Source organism: Eretmochelys imbricata, chromosome 1 (assembly GCF_965152235.1).
Source record: "Eretmochelys imbricata isolate rEreImb1 chromosome 1, rEreImb1.hap1, whole genome shotgun sequence".
Lineage (NCBI taxonomy): Eukaryota > Metazoa > Chordata > Testudines > Cheloniidae > Eretmochelys > Eretmochelys imbricata.
In genome coordinates, this window is record NC_135572.1 from 277,192,916 (window position 1) to 277,210,802 (window position 17,887).

At 41.9% G+C, this 17,887-nt stretch overlaps 1 protein-coding gene across 1 annotated transcript in view; it reads left to right on the plus strand.

Annotated features, from left to right (window-relative positions):
* Positions 1–17,887, plus strand: part of NDUFA12 (NADH:ubiquinone oxidoreductase subunit A12) — a 40,547-nt gene that overhangs the window by 14,010 nt on the left and 8,650 nt on the right. The window contains exons 2-3 of the mRNA XM_077832213.1: positions 5,107–5,189; positions 7,723–7,810. Of these exons, the coding sequence (XP_077688339.1) occupies positions 5,107–5,189; positions 7,723–7,810 (171 nt within the window). The remainder of the gene's footprint in view (positions 1–5,106; positions 5,190–7,722; positions 7,811–17,887) is intronic.

Genomic DNA, 17,887 nt, shown 5'->3' on the forward strand with positions numbered 1-17,887 from the left:
TGCCTTTGTACCCATGGAGACACGTTGCTATAAAAATACTATTGAAATTGATCTATGGACCTTAGCATAAAGAATAGGAAACTTTAATCCGTGCTTACCTTAAAATTTCCTTTCTTTGAGTAATAAGATCCACAGATCAAGCCAACTTGCAGACACAATGGATCATCAGAACAGAGATGGAAATTGACATCCAAAGACCTGGGTTTGTTGACAGGTGGAATTTACCATCCCCTGAAGTAGAAGAAATTTTTTCTCCCCCCAAGTATATTTAACACAATTTTTAATTGGGGAAAGTAGATTTGAATTATTCTGATTGTGAAAATTATCTCAACTGGAGGAAACTTCAGAGGCAGGGCATTCCCCTGTGCTAATAACTGACAGGTTGTCTTCTGCCACCAAGCTGCAAACGAGCTGAAGAACTGATTGTAACAGATTTGTGGATATTATTACTTCAGGAAAGAAATCTTTCATGTAAGCACAGATACATTTTCCTATTTTGTATGTGTATTAAAAAAGCTATTTTTTTTCCGTCCTAATCCTGGGCTCTTCATAGGAAGCATAACCTTAAATTTAAAGTATTAATTGATAGAGCAGGGGCGGGCAAACTTTTTGGCCTGAGGGCCGCATTAGGTTTCCGAAATTGTATGGAGGGCTGTTTAGGGGAGGTTGTCTCTCCTCAAACAGCCAGGCATGGCCCGTCCCTCGCCCCCTGACTGCCCCCCTGGGACTCCTGCCCCCATTCAGTCCCCCTGTTCACCGCCCTCTGACCACCCTCCAAACTCCCCTACCCTCTATCCAACCCCCCCTTCCCCCTTACCATGCTGCCTGGAGCACCAGTGGCTGGCGGCACGGCTGCACCAGGACAGGCAGTCGTGCTGCACAGCACAGAGCACCGGGTCAGGCTGGGCTCAGCAGCTGCGCTGCCCCAGGAGCTTACAGCCCCGCCGCCAAGAGCATTGCGCCAGCGGCGCAGTGAGCTGAGGCTGCGGGGGGAGGGGCCGGGGGCTAGCCTCCTGGGCCAGGAGCTCAGGGTCTGGGCAGGAGGGTCCCGCGGACCGGATGTGGCCTGTGGGCCGTAGTTTGCCCACATCTGTGATAGAGGCAGGCATTTAAATAGGTATTTTAGTCTGGTAAATTTGGTTCAGTTGTCTTGTAAAGCTTTCTGGAGAATATAGAAGGTGGCGTACTTTGAACAGACATAGGAAACATTTACTTGCATAAAACTAACACTGAGTTTAGCAAACAACCCCCAACTGTTGGACATTGTTTCAACATAGACCCTGTGTTATAGAAAAATCCATTTGCCTATTTCTGACATTCTTACAGCATATTTTTATCCATCTGGTCCAAATATTAGATAGCTAAATCAAAGGTGTAAATCTAGAAGATTGAAAACAAAAATTGTATCATGAAATTTTTCTCTTCTATGAACAAAAGACTGAACTTTGTCAGGTGAAATATTTCTAAAGATTTTTGAGGCAATTCAATACCAATTGAAAGAATGAAGCTGCTTCAGCATATATCCCGTGTGTCTGATTCTTGGTGATACCTCATTAGTGTGTGGTGCTTTATAGCCCATAAACATAAACGCTTTCTTGTGTGATTCTATTTAGCAGCATTCAAAGAAAAGGGGAAACTAAAAATGTTCAGTTTAAGGGGAATCGTACCTCATCACTGCACGTGGGAAAACACATCATGGTATACATCTGTTAAACATGGAGTTTGTTCCTTCTGGCTATGCCTGATCTGTTGAACTCTAAATGCCATTTTAGATATTGTTACACTGCAATTTTAAGTTTTTGATGATATTACATGTAATAAAGTGAGTTTACTATTTTTAACCCAAAATTACTCCTTTCCACTCAGCAGTTTAGTTGTATATTTCTATAATCTACCTGCTGATTTAAAAAAAAAAATTCTTACCAGACTCCCGAATCTTACTGTTCTGCTAAATAAAATGCAGGAAGTTCCCTAAAGTGATACCGTCCGTTTAAAAGCACACTTCAGTCTGAAATTTTATTTCCTTTTATTTACAGGCATCACCTAAAACAGCTATAACAGAAAGCTTTGTTTGTGAATAAACTCTCAGATAGCACTGTACTAAGCTCAACACAGTTTATTTGAATTTGCTAATTTAATCTGATTTTAATTTAATTTTAATTTTTTAACCTACTATATCAATCCTTCCATAGTCCTTCAGTGTCAGCAACTACAACACAAAGCAAAATGACTGCATTCCACAACTCTTTGAGAACAAAGTTTTGTATAAATCAAAACATTGCATCTATATAAATAGATACTCTCAAAATCTTAAAATGAAAACTAGGTCCCTTGAAATGTCACAAGATTAAATTGAAACTCTAACAGTGGATCTTCCTAATGGCAACTCCTGGTGGTCCTAGTAATGAATTGTATTAAACCTTTGGGATCCCTTTTTCACTGACTCTGCCATACAAATTTTCTCACTTCCTGGACAACACAGACTTCCAAGTATGTCAGATAGTAACTATTGCCATCTTGGAATGGGCAAAAAACTTTTAGACACAAAAATGAAATTGTCCCTTTAACCTGGGTTTAAAGTTTTTAAGGACCCAATTCTGCCCTCTCAGTTGAAGAGAAGACTGAATAGGCTTGTGGCAATTACAACAAAAGTTAGTAATTGTAGCCCAGACTAATCCCAGATGTAATTCCACATAAATCAATTCATTCTTATGTGTATGGAAAAAAAATTCTAGCGAACCTGTTCTGAAGATTTTCTTGTGTTTAAAGGTGTGAAGTTTTTCAACAAAGTTATGGAAAAGGTGATAGTCACCATGTTTTCACATGTTATGGAACAATACTGTAAATGTGAAGATGGGACAAAACCCAATAATTAAACCATTTAACAGCAGTTGGGTGTACCTAATTCTGACAGTCATTGTCAGCAACAGTGCATTTTCCTACTGTGAATGGTTCCATAGAGGCTAAGACTGTTTTCAAGGCAGCACAGTGAGACAGTGACAGAGATGGGACTAGAGTTTAGGATTTTTGGCTCCCAGGTCTATGCTCGGTCCACTAGAACTCACTGTTTCCATGATGGAACACATCAAGTTAGTTTGCTGCTAGTCATTCTTAACATGATACAAAATTATTTCTGTTTTAACACATAACCAAATAAACAATTAAAAGTAGGTTTCAGAGTAGCATCTGTGTTAGTCTGTATTCGCAAAAAGAAAAGGAGTACTAGTGGCACCTTAGAGACTAACCAATTTATTTGAGCATAAGCTTTCGTGAGCTACAGCTGACTTCATCGGATGCATCTGATGAAGTGAGCTGTACCTCACGAAAGCTTATGCTCAGATAAATTGGTTAGTCTCTCAGGTGCCACAAGTCCTCCTTTTCTTTTTAATTAAAAGTAGATGCACTTTCCTAAAACCAGGTCATATCATTTAACTATAGAATATAAATCACTTGGAAGCCAGCTACTTGCCATTGCAATTTATATCATACCTTTAACTTTTCCCCCACCATTTTACATTTCTCTGTATGTTGCCATGTAATTAAAGACTATACATAGAACTACAGCACAGACTTCTGCTACTTGAGGTACCAGACTAACTGATAACAGTAGTCAGGTTGTCTTCCTCTATGTGGGGAAGACAGTAGGGCGAGTTGAAGCAGACATTTTTCCAGTGGATTTCACAGCTATTTGCTGGCAGCAGAAAAATTTTTAATCTTGGGGTCTATTCCACATTCTGAGTGGAGTGGTCCCTAGTGGTTACAGACATACTTGGACACCCTCTTCCTCCCCCGCACATAGACACTTCTGCTTCTGATCCCTCCAACCTGTGTTGTCTTGATACCTCCTTCACCCTTGATACCCCTACACAGGCCTGGTTCTAGTTTCTTCTGTATTCCAGTCAAGCTGTTGCCTCCTCCTTGCTGCCTAGGTACCAGCACTGGAGAGCATCTCCCTGTTCTCAGTTTCTGTGCCTGTCCCCGTAGTGGCTCCTGGCTGCAGGAAGCATTTACATGGAAAGTTCTGCTCAGCCTTGGGCTGAAGCATACTCCAAACAAATGGAATATTTGTAGAATTTAGCTGCCAAAGTCTAGAAAGTCTCTACTGAACATGTGTGAACTTAAGATTTTTCGGAGGCTTACAACTTAACCAAATTTGGGTGAATATGCATTAGTATGGCAGAAGGCATACCCTGCTAAATGTCAAGTCCCTGCTCCAAAGCATAGAGCTTCTCAATTAAACATCTGAGGGTTTTTTTGAAATTGGGAAAATCCTATATTTCCATAATCCTTCTGAGAAATGCCTGAGCTATTTTTGCTGAATTTTTCAAAAACATTCTGTAAGGCAGACTACCCGCTTTGAAAACATCAGCCCAAAGGGTTAGTTTGGCAAAGTTTTAAGCCACTGAGAACTGGGTCTTATAATGGAAAGTGTCAGACAGCCATAAGTGTAAGTGATTTTAGTAAAGAGGAAATAATCAGTGAAGGCATGTTCCAAACTATGTAACTCATGTTTGTGATTTTGATCTGAACAGTATGCAAGCCCTACATTCAGTTAAGTATTACAATACTGGTAAAATGTACTGTACTTGATGAGATATGAAACCAACGTCTTGGCCAGTTGTGGCTATTAAAGGTCCCGTGGTATTTTTCATAAGACATGGGAAATGAACCCTGGTGTCTTAGCTATATTCAAACTCTGCTACGACCCTTACAGCTTCAGGTAGATACAGTATTTTTCTTGTCCTCTTAAAATGTTGTGTAGTATTGCTCTTTGCTGTGTAACAGTGGCTTTGTGTCAGAGGTGGCTGCACTCTAATGGATGGTAAAGTCCTGCAAAACCTTACCTGTGACTCTTCCTGTGGAAGTCAATGGGATTATTCCTATGGTTAAAGACTACTCATGAAATAGACTACAGGCCAGATCCTGCAAACCGTCAGTTTGAGTTGCTGATGTGCTTTGGGATCCTTCAATTTTAAAGGTATTTCACTGTATAAATGCGTGTTCTAAATTCACCTGATTGTAAACTATTTTTGCTGTATTCTAATAAAAGATAATGTGTTTTGTAATTTCTTCCAATTGAAGTGATTGTGTCTTGGGAATTCACAGGGTCAACGATCTGAAGATAGGTGCCCTAGTAGGTGTTGACAAATATGGAAACAAATACTATGAAGACAAAAAGTATTTTTTTGGTAAGTATACTAAACTGAATATCCTAGTAACTTCATATAGTTTATCTAGATTCTGCTGGTGAAAAGGAAACCACGCAATATATTTCATTTCCATATGCATGACTTGTATGTATTTTTGATACCACTCCTCCTAATTCAAACACTTCGCAAAGAAGTTGAAGCCAGCATCATAATGGGCAGATTTAAGCTAATTGGAGTCCCTTAACTGTGAGTTTCCATTGATTTAAAATGATTAGGTTTCTTATTTAATCTTAACTGTGAACGTCATGTCTTTTTAATGGTGTTTTCCCACTAACTACAGCATTCCCTTAAGAATTTTTATCCTTAAGATACTGATAGATATGCTCTCAACTTTGACTTCTCATTAACCTTTAAGAAAAAAAAATTGGTTTGGGAATTTTTTATTTAAAAATAGTCATAATTTAGGATTGTGGAAAGGTGAAGTTTAGGGAAGCATTCTCCTTTCCTGATCATTTCTCTGAGATCTGCAAAAGGAGACCCAGGTGCCTGTGCACCTCCTCAGATCCCTCCTAAGAAAGGAAGCCTATCTTTTGGGAACCTTTTGGAGAGGCGTAGGAGTTAGGGCTCTGCTTAGGTAAGGTACATCAATACCCTGGTGAATCTTAAGAGGTTTGTGGGTGGGAAGGTCAAAATCCACCTCTTGCGAAGGTCAAAATCCACCTCTTGCAAGCATCAGTCTCCTAAACACCCGGGAGGTTTCTGGAGCCTCCTTGAGTGCAAACACTCCAATTGTCTTCCCATGCACAGCCTCGGTAGGATCCTCTTCCCCAAAGAAGCTAAAATAGGCTTTTTTAGGACTTATCTGCACATTGAGGTTTTTGGGAGTGAAGTGGCTTTTGATGAGCTTCCTAAGGGTTTCAGATGGCTTTCTGGCTTTAGGAGGCCCACAAGAAGGGGGGCAAATGCCCTCTGTCATCCTCCCCACAATTCCAGCCCATTGCTCTATCGAGAGCCTCCCTAAGCAGTAGCTAGCTTAGTCTCATGATGGTTGGGTTCCCTTTTTGTGTATCATAGATGTACAGGAGTGTGTGTAGGTTTGTCTACAGTAGAGTTCTTGAATTGGTGCCAGTTAGCTTGTTAGCTAATGTGTTTGTAAAGTGTCCTGACATTTACAAACACTTGTTCTAAGTGCAAGTTGTCAATCACCCATGGTAAACAATCAGTTAATGTGAGTTAAAAACTCTAGTGTAGACAATTAGCAACCCCTCAGTTGCCAGCAAAGAGTTGCCATTATCTAGCAGTTGCAGATAAGTGAATGGCCAGTTTGTGGAACTGCAGCCAGGGAAGAAAGCGCTGGGGTGTGCCTTTGCTGGCTGCAGCCCTGCAAACTTGCCTGCATGAAGTTAGTAGAAGGGAGTAGTGCTGCAGCCCAGATGCTGGGGCTTTCTATAGGGAGTGGAGACACTGGGGTCCCACAGAGCTGCACAATACTGCTCCCTGTGCTCTCCAGGATTTGAGGCTCAGCACATCCCTGCGCTACCTGCCTTGAGTGCAGCCCAGTGAGCACAGGGAGAGTTACCATGAGGCTCCAGCATTTAATAGATTAATATACATCTATATTAATCCCAGAACGTGTGTCCATAATGGTAAATAATCTGTTTATTAGCAAAAATAAGCAAATAATAAAGAGAACTGGCACTCACGCTGAAACAATAGGCAGTTAGCAGCTCTATGTAGGTTGCTCTCTGGCAGAAGCTACAACCTCTGTGTCACTGAATGTCCACACTCCCTGTGACCTTTGGTTTCTGGCTCTGGTCTAAAGGGGACATGTCTATGGCGGCTTCCACTCCTTCATAACTTTGCTTAGGTTTATGTGCTGAAGGTCTTGGCAAGATGGTCACAGGGATCTGAGAGAGACATAAGGGCCCTGGAGCAGCTACCCAGATTTCCAAGCAGCCCTATTTAGGGATGGCCTGCTTGCCTCGTGTGAGAGTGGCCAAAAAAAAGTGAGGCAAATAAGCTCTGCCTCATTTTTTGCTTAAATCCTGGCTCAGCTGTTTTTATAAATAGAATTGCTTGCTGGAATATTTCGACTTTGAGCCCTGGATTTGACTTTGATCTGAATTCAAATTTGAGGGAAATGGCTGTGCTGAGTAACGAGCTTGCAAGTTTCAGAATTGATATTGCATCTCTTTGGGAAACTTGGCTCTCAGACGCAGGCTTTATAAGGGAGAAGGACTATGCTATTTCCTGGCATGGCAAACCTGAAGGAGTAAGGAGAGAGCGTGGTGTAGGTTTTGCTATCAGAAAAGAACTTATGTCATTGTGTGAAGGTCCGATGGCAGTGTCCATATGTATCATGATACTTTGTGTAAATCTAGAACTCTTCCGTGCATACACCATGCTCTGTAAAGAGCGATGGTGCCATTGAGCAAAAATAAAATACTGCCTCTGGTGAATTGGGGTTCTGTCTGTACAACACGCTATTGAACTTTTAACTATAATTATCTTCCATTTTTTATTTTGGGAATAATTATTTTTAGCTAATACAGTGTTGTTTGTCAAATTTAAGGTCGTCATAGATGGGTTGACTATACTACTGAAATGAATGGCAAAAATACATTCTGGGAAGTGGATGGAAGCATGGTGCCACCGGAATGGTAAACCAACTAGTCTAATAATAATCATTTTGTGTATGTTGTATGATTGCATGTTGCAAATTCTTCTAAATAAATTCTTAGTTATAAAGCAGATGAAGGTAAATCTGACCTTAAGGCAGCATAGTTTTCCTGGACTCTGCCTTTCTGTATAGGGTGAAAGTCTTTCTGGCTAGATGACTTTTATTTTTAGTTAGAAAACGTCTTAGTTTATGGGTTTGAGAGCACAAAGGGAGTGGTACCACTGAGTTTCCAGGGGAATGTTTCTTTAGAAAAAGGGTCTCCCTTCATGAACCCAGCCATGTCCCCAGTCTTCTCACCCCTCCAGAACTATGGATCCCCAAACATGCAAGGTTACAGCGCTTACGGGAACCAGGGGCACATGTGATTACAACTGAAATAACTAGTGATAACTGAAGTGACATAGAAGAGTTGATACTACTACTGGGTGTACTGGGACTCTGGTTAAGGCCCCAGTCCTGCAAGCTGCTCCATAAGGCAGACCCCTGTGCCCACACAGAACTCAATTGAATTCAGGGGGGTCTGCTTAGGTACCAGAGGCTGCCCATGTGGGAGAGCTTAGAGGTTCAGGGCCCAACTTGTTAAATGCCTCTGGGACATGTAGGATCTTCTGAAAGTCAGAGTGGGCTCTCTCTTACTCTGTATGGACAAAATATGGACCCTATTAGCGATTGGGGCCTATAGGCAAATAACTTAAGCTTTAAACTTAATCTCCCCACTCTCCAGGCTTCCATCTTCTTTCATCCCCTATTCAGCCAGAAGTGGAGGAGAATTTATGTATGCATGGAGAGTCCAAACTGATTTTTAAGAAGGTGTGCATACGCTAGTGCTTGAGTCCTTTTTTAAAAAAGTGTCTGAACTCAGGGCAGTGGGAGGCCCCAAGGGGCATTGCGGGAGCTGGGTGAGGACCCAGAGAGCTGGGGGTGATTCTCTGCAGAGCCTGTCCCATCCCCACCTCCTTCCTACCGGTGCCTAGCTCCTACTCCCTGCTGGGAACTATGCTGTCCAGGCGTCCCTGCTGCCCAGCTATATCTCTGCCCCAGGCTCATAATGGCCCTCACTCCCCTGTCTTGTCCTGGCTGCGGCATCCCTGGTGCCCTCCACTCTCTTGCCACTGAGCACCCCAGCCTAGCTCCAGCACCATCACCTGATGGCTCAGAGAATGCTCTGCAGCTAGTGAGGCAAAGGAGCTGCCTGGCCCACAACTGGCAAAAGTACCAGTATGCCATTCTAGCTTCCCCCAAAAATACTGGAACACTGTTCTGGAGTGTTCCAGCATGATTTGAGTTTTGTGTATGTAGTTACCTCCTGAGGAATAGCTGCATTATAAATTTTGTGGGGTGGGGGAAGCTGGGTGGAAAAACTCATTTCCCTTGTACACAGTGTAGGTTTTTGATTAGGTTTTAGTTGGGTAATTGTATTTTGTGCATATATCAAGTAAAACAGCTTTAAACTTTATTGAAGTAATGGAAAACACAGTTGCACAGCTAAACTCCATAATGTCACTGCTATATTTTTTTCTATCTTAAAATGAAATTTCAGAAGAATTAAATGCAAGAACTTACACAGGTGCAGTTATAAGTTTTCAAATTTGAACATACACTTTTCCCAACTTCGCAAGTTCAAAGAGCAACATTAATTCAGTGTGTATGGAGTATTTTAAAATACTGGTAAGAATATTTTTAAATTGTATACTTAACATATTATGTCCAATGTGTTTTGAGTTAATGTTTCTACTGGAAACTTGACACAAGTCTGGAAATACAAATTTGCACAGTATTAATGTAGGGTTTTGCATTTAATACAAAACAATTTAAACCAACATGTCAGGATAGATCATTCAGTCCATAATCTGAGGCATTTCTGATCAGCTACATCACAAATTGCAGATAACATTCTGGGATTTGCAAACATGAGGGCATTTTTCTGCAAATAGAAGTCTTCTATTTCAAATCCTATAGTTGGTTTTGAAAAATGGGCCAAAAGAAGTTTTTCTGTTAGCACATAAATCAGTTGTTGGCCACTCTTGGTAATCTGTTTAATAAATGCTTTGCTGCCAGCAAAAGTTTTGGAATGTCTCACTTTTGTATTTACTGGTGTGTACTTTTCATTGTTGGGTATACTGATCCTTTTGATTATGAAGGCAGCTTTGCTGAAGACTCTTTCCCATCTCTCCTCAGAGGAAAACAAAAAAGGATTCTGCATCCCTGCCTTTGCTGGTTAAGGCACTGTGCCACTAGTCATCAGTTCAGTGCCTCTTATTGAGTGCAGTGATTACCTTTATTTCTCTCACTTAGGCCGTGATTCTGCATCGTGCTTTGTGTAGAATCGGTAAACTGCCCTTGCAGATCACAATGTAGGATCAGGGCGGTAGCTCTCTATTCTTCTACTGGGAAATAATATTCTTCTGAGAACTGTATTTGGGCCAAATCTCTGCATTGCCTGGGAATCCCTATAATCCCCAGGTCTGAACCAGCACTGGACTGAGCAGCCTGGCCTGTACCCAACATTTTACCGCTATTTCTGAACCAGGCATTCACAAAGGCATTCATCCTTACTCTCACCAAATTGACGTTATTGTGAGCCCCTGTGCAATGAAGGGGAAACTGGTACTAACTTTGTTCGCTGTGACCTAAGTAGTGCCTCTGCACTCTGTCACAGTGATATGGGTGAGACTTGTATGGCGAACAGGACTGAGAAAATTCATTGCTGAGTTTTCTGGGACTGTTAGTATTGCTCTGTGTTGGACTTCATCTATTTCATTTGCAGCAGAGCAGAATAGATGTCTGCTTCATATGGAGAGAGTCATGAGAACTAAATCGTTTTGAATAAAAACGATTTAGTTTTATCTGGAATGTAGGTTTTCCCCTCTCTAGCAATCTCTCCCATATATAATGGTATCACCAGTTAGGCTGATGAAGTGGGTTATAGCCCACAAAAGCTTATGCCCAGATAAATTTGTTAGTCTCTAAGGTGCCACCAGGACTTCTCATTGTTTTTGCTGATATAGACTAACACAGCTACCCCTCTGAAACCTGAATAATCTGTTTCCTCTCAAATAGTCAGCTTTCTAACTTATTCATAGTGTGGTCTGCCTGAGAAGAGTCATCCTTGTGCTTGCATGACTTTCAGTCTTCTGTTGTTTTTTATTCCTTCAGTACTGTTATTCAATACTGAAATAAGTAATGTACACAGTTACCTACATACTAAAGAGTCCAAAGAACCAATGTTTGTAGTCTAGTCTAAAATGAGATGTCTGGATAGAGATTAGTGAAGACACCAAGGTTGCTCTCAACTGGTACCTTTTACGATGACCAGAACTGAACATGTTCTCCTTTATGGATTCCTATTAGACAAACCTGAAAATAAATTTATTCTGGCAGTTGTTTCCAATGGGCAGATAAGTATAAATGTCTTAGTTGCCTCTGTGATATATGCTCTGAAACTTCCCATTACAGTTCTATAGCTGTGTAGAACTTGTATTGGTACAGCAGCTTTGAAGGTTTATGCTTGTATTAAATCTGCCCTGAAATGAGGACCTTTTATGTCGGGGACTAGATTGCACAATGGGTTAGGTCATGAGAAATGAGTTTGATGGTCTTGCCCCAGTCCCTATTTATGCATGTCACAAAAATCACTGCCTAATGAATTAGGCGCAATTGTCAGTCTTTGCTGAAATGCTTGTGAGTGGGTAACTAGAGAATTGCAGACAAAAACTAAAGTATAGTGGCAAAGCTGTGTAGGCAATTTTGCTGTGTACATGCTGGTGATACCAAGCTGGTTTGAAGTCTGTCCCATCTGTTGCTCACTTTCACAAGCACTAACTTCACTCATCATTTTACTGTTTTGGTTTTCTTTTGTAAAAAAATCACTTTCAAATGAGGGCACATTTTGATGTGCTGAACTTTCTGTGGGTTTCTGAATAAAAGTAATAGGAGAAGATACTTTTTACTGTCTGTTGATCTATAAATTCTTTTTTCATTGCATTGGGTTGCCTAGTATTATTGTTTAGTCTTTTTCTTATCCACAGTCCTAATCAGTATGTACATTTTTTTGAGGGTGTGGAAATCATCTTGCTGAGTTTTAGGCTTTCCATCTACTCCCTCATCCCAGGCCAATGCTTTGCTCCTTGACACTCCATTCAGTTTGCCTTTCCATTGGCTGTGATTGCATCTTCTGAAGGTAAAAAAAGTTTACAATAGTGTATTTCTGCCTCGTGTGGTCTATACATCTCTATTCCTAGATACAAGAAGCATAATTTAAAGGTTTCTTGTCCTGGGTGGCCAGTTGTATTATTTGAACCTAGCCACTGATGTGGTAGAACAACATTTCCTGTTGCTCAGCTACTGTCAGCATATTTAGCTTAAATTTGTATACTCTTTGCCTTTCATATATTTAAAGAATATCACAGAGCTAGGTGGGCATTGCCTTTATTTAATGTTTACCACTACTTGAGTGATTTATTTATATATGAAGTTTATACTTTAATTGTACAAAATATTGTTGCTGTTCATGTATTACAGTGTGTATAAACTGTAATTACATCCAAAATAGGGATTCTGATGCTAATATAAATTACCCCCTTGGGATTAATCAAATAATTTGACTTTAGAGCTGATAACAGGCACAGCTGATTATCACAGATTTACCAGCAAAGCAAGATATAACCAGCAAATTAAAATAAGCTAAATACATTTCAGAAATGGGCCAATTAAGAAAAATAGGTTAAGGCACATAAATCTGACTCATTTCTAAATGTGATTTTAAATTATTTAGTTTAGATGTGTTAGATTAGAGGTTTTTCTTATTTAAATATTACACCTACCCTGTGAATGCCTGAATGTCATTGATGTATCTGGCTTATTTTAAAAACTGTATCTAAATATCAGTTGACTGTTTTATTTGATTGACTGGACTATAAGGTGGATAGAAAGCTGGCTAGATTGTCGGGCTCAACTGATAGTGATCAATGGCTCCATGTCTAGTTGGCAGCTGGTATCAAGCAGAGTGCCGCAAGGGACGGTCCTGAGGCCTGTTTTGTTCAATATCTTCATTAATGATCTGGAGGATGATGTGGATTGCACCCTCAGCAAGTTTGCAGATGACACTAAACTGGGAGGAGAGGTAGATACACTGGAGGGTAGGGATAGGATACAGAGGGACCTAGACAAAATAGAGGATTGGGCCAAAAGAAATCTGATGAGGTTCAACAAGGACAAGTGCAGAGTCCTGCACTTAGGACGGAAGAGTCCCATGCACCGCTACAGACTAGGGACCGAATGGCTAGGCAGCAGTTCTGCAGAAAAGCACCTATGGGTTACAGTGGACAAAAATCTGGATATGAGTTCACAGTGTGTCCTTGTTGACAAGAAGGCCAATGGCATTTTGGGCTGTATAAGTAGGGGCATTGCCAGCAGATCGAGGGACGTGATCGTTCCCCTCTATTCGACATTGGTGGGGCCTCACCTGGAGTAGTGTGTCCAGTTTTGGGCCCCACACTACAAGAAGGATGTGGAAAAATTGGAAAGAGTCCAGCGGAGGGCAACAAAAATGATTAGGGGACTGGAACACATGACTTCTGAGGAGAGGCTGAAGGAACTGGGATTGTTTAGTCTGCGGAAGAGAAGAACGAGGGGGATTTGATAGCTGCTTTCAACTACCTGAAAGGGGGTTCCAAAAAGGATGGATCTAGACTGTTCTCAATGGTAGCAGATGACAGAACTCGGAGTAATGGTCTCAAGTTGCAGTGGGGGAGGTTTAGGTTGGATATTAGGAAAAACTTTTTCACTAGGAGGGTGGTGAAGCACTGGAATGCATTACCTAGGGAGGTGGTGGAATCTCCTTCCTTAGAAGTTTTTAAGGTCAGGCTTGACAAAGCCCTGGCTGGAATGATTTAATTGGGGATTGGTCCTGTTTTGAGTAGGGGGTTGGACTAGATGACCTCCTGAGGTCCCTTCCAACCCTGATATTCTATGATTTCTTCACTGAGTTATGGAATTGCTTTCTGCAAATCACCAGAAGACTTTAAAGCTTGCTGGTTTTTAGCTGCTAAAGCACAGTGCTTCCATTTTAATAGGACATCAATGGCATCCTACCTTTTCTAGTGTGCTCTCACTTGCTGCAGCAAAACTCCCTAAATTGAGTAATGCTGTATCAATTTCAGTGTATTGCTGGCATAATATAGTTGGAGTAAAATAAGATTTTGAAAATTTCAAGAGATCTGAATATGGGGAGAAACATGGTGAACCAAGATGGGTATCTTTCTGAATTGTCATCTATTACTAGTACAAGGACTATGAACACACCAAATAGAATGTAAAGAGATGATTGTCATCTTAGTCACTTTGTTCCCCAGCTATTTGAGAGGTGATCTCTGCTAAGTGCTTGAGAAAATAAATACCGCTTTAGGCATAGGGAAATAGGAATGTGATGGTGGTTCGTCGTGTTTGGGTAGAATAAAGTCAGAAAGTTCGAACAATATTTATTTTCTCTTGTGGTGGTTTTGGAGTTGAGACTGAGATGAATAATGGATTCTTATGGACTTTAAAATGGAGTGTCTTAAATTATGGTGATTGTTTTATGCACATTTCAGTGAAGGGTGGGTAGGCGAAAGTTATCTATGTAGTTAATACATGTTACTAACCCTGCACAGCGTCATGCTGTGTTTTCCTGTGCAGACATAGTCTAATCATATTAGACTTTCTTTTGCTGTTTTTGAGATCATAATCTGATTTTGTTTTCTCCAACTGTTGGAGTTTTGCTGATCTCAGAAGGAATGATGTGCTAGTCTAAAATTAGAAAGGGTCTCCGCCAATGCAGAGTTTTCCCTATTGTATATGCAATAGAACTGTCAATAGGTGCCAGGTTCCCTCCCCAATTTACTGAAGTTTATTAATTTCAAGATTAATCTTATTTTGGAATCCTACTGGATTTTTGTTTACTGTTTCCTCAGACTAAGTCACTAGTCATTTGGTAGAAAAATATTTTCTTAGGATACAATAGTTCCATAGATCAGAGTTTCACTCTTGTGTTTAGGTAGTATTTATAGGTCATCTAAACCAGCGATAGACAAGCTAGTCCTCCTGCTATTGCAGAATTGTTTTTTTACTATATATTTTAGTTCACTCTACAGTCTAATATAAAATGTTATAAGCAGTGATGCTCTTATTGTTTCTCTTGGGGAAACAGTTTCCCCAATCTAATAGATTTCCTGCTAGGAAACTCGTATGTGGCATATTTTTCTCTTGTACTTTTTCTGATGAGAGACCCGATGTACCTTATGGCTTGAACTTAAAGTCTGCAGGAAGATTCCTATATTTTGTGGTACTTCAGTGACTCACTCATAATTTCGTACCATTTTAGGTACATTTTAAAAAACTGAAGTTTCATTAACAAAATATGAGAGAGAATAAAATCTGTAAAATTCCTTTATTTTGCTGTTCACTTCAATTTTACTAAGTCCCTAAATTTTCAGTATGTCAGTACAAAAGTCTGTGGCAATAAGCAGCATTGGGGTTTTTGCAGCTGTACAGGAAACAAATGGGCCTTTTGGTACCCAGGAATGTGTGGAAGGTGGTTTAGGATTGTGCGATAAGCATATACACACTCTCTCTCTCTAAGGTACTTATGTTGTCCCCAGTACTACAGCGAACCTCCTCATACCCCCTCCCTCAGTGTCCATATCATCTTCGGTTCACAGACTTCCTCCGGCTCTCCACTCACCCTCTGCTCCACCTCTGCATGCACCCAACCCTCCTCAAGGCCGCTCCAATGCCCCAAACCCAGGCCCGCTCCATCTCACGGCTTGGTATTTGGATGGGGCTTGCACATAGGCATGGCGTGCTCTTCCCCTGTGTGTAATATCCTCACACACAGCAGACGAGCCTCCACCAGGGACTGTTATCAAGCAAAATGGAAATGATTCACCTCCTGGGCTCACTGCCATCAATACCCCCTGGACACTATATCCATTCCTATTATACTGGACTATCTCTTCCAACTCAGGACGTCAGGCCTCTCCCACAGCTCCATACCAGTCCACTTGGCAGTGCTCAGTGTTTTCCTCCCCCCAATAGATGGTGCCTCCATCTTCACATACCCAGCCACTGTTGTCTTCGTTCTTTCTGCCTGCCTGCCTGCCTGCTGCATTTCCTGGTGAGGGTCACGGCAGCAGTGTGGAGAAGAGTAGGGAAGACCAGACCTCCCTTTTTCCTCCACAGCAGGTTCCAGCTGCTCCTTGGGGATTCCCAGGCCAGCTGGAAGATATCATCCCTCTAGTATATCCTTGGTTGGCTTCGGGGCCTCCTCCCAGCGGGACATGCCCAGTAGAGTTCCAAAGGAAGCCTCCCACCGGGCATCCTTATCAGGTGCCTGAACTGCCTCAGCTGGCTCCTCTTGATCTGGAGAAGTAGTGGCTCTACTCTGAGGCTCTCCTGAATAGCCAAGCCCCTCACCCTGTTTTGGAGAGTATGCCCAGCCCCACTGTTGAGAAACTTCATTTCCGTCACTTGTACCTGCGATCTTGTCTTTTCAGTCATTACCCAAAGTTCATGACCATAGGTGAGGATAGGGAGGTAAATTGACCTGTAAACCGAGAGCTCCGTCTGAGAACTCAGCTCCCACTTCATCACCATGGATCGATACAGCATCCGCATCGCTGCCACCGCTGCACCAATCTGCTGGTCAATCTCATGCTTCTGCTTACTGTCACTCCTGAGCAAGACCTGTAGATACTTGAACTCTTCCCCTAGATACTTGAACTGAATCTCTCCTGAATTACGGGTACTGGGACCCACCCCTGGAGTCAGGCCTGGGGGTGATGTTAGGGGAGTGTCTGGTGGCCAGGCCACCCATATAACCTAGCTAGGCCCAGTGCAAAAAGGCGATGTGGATCTGCTCCGTTGGCTGACCTCCCACGAGGTAAAGGGTAAGGGTCAGGTGCAACTCCAGGATGACAGCAGGAGGGATGGACCACAATGGATTGGCCCTCTGCAGTGGAAATCCAACCACTATTTGCTTCCTAAAAGGTCTGCTCTACATCTTTCCACCAGTACTCAAACCTACCCCTTCTTGGGACCTTGACATAGTTCTTTCTGCCCTCATGAAACCACCCTTTGAACCCCTCAGCGAGACAAGTTAACAAATTAACAGCCATGGTGGCCGATCTCCCTTACGCTATCTTCCACAAAGACACAGTCTCCTTGCGACGGCAGCCAATATTCATTCCGAAGGTGGTGTCTGAATTCCACTTCAACCAGTGCATCCATCTCCCAGTCTTCTATCCCAAACCCCATGCCTCCCACAGGCACAAAACGTGACACACTCTTTACTTCTGGTGTGCACTAGCTTTCTAACTCCAACGAACCCCTGCCTTTCATGTTTCACCTAAGCTCATCCATACCTTGATGTCTCACTAATCCCATCGCCTGGCAGCAGCTGCAGATGCAGCCATAGGCCACTCCGTACTACAGAGTATACTTTCTCATGAGTCCTAGCACCCAGCTCCATGTTGATCACTGATCGTTACTCACCCACATTTGGAATCCATATAGGGACCATCATTCGAAGAAGAAGAGGAGGTTACTTACTTACCTGTAACTGGAGGTTCTTTGAGATATGTAGTCCCTATTTGAATTCCAATACCTGCCCTCCATCCCCTGCTCTGTTGTGGACTACACTACTTAGCAATAAGAGGGATACTGGAGCGATGTCAACCTATACAGCCTCTCATAGCCTCGGCTGCAGACAGAAGGGTGACACACAACGCACATATGGGTCAACAGACACTGCTACAAAATTGCTTTGGTGCATGGCGTGCATGCGCACCCACGTTTTGGAATCTAAATAGGGACCACACATCTCAAAGACCCTCCAGTTACCTCCTCTTTTCCCATTTTCTCTTCACGTCCTCCCCACTCCCTTGGATTAATTCTTCATAATATACACACAGTATGAACCTATCTGTACTCTTGCTCAACTCCTCAACTTCTGATGAAAGAACCCTTATTTCAGAAACATGAGGAATTGCTACTTTTGCTTTAAAACTGCTGTTGCTGCTGG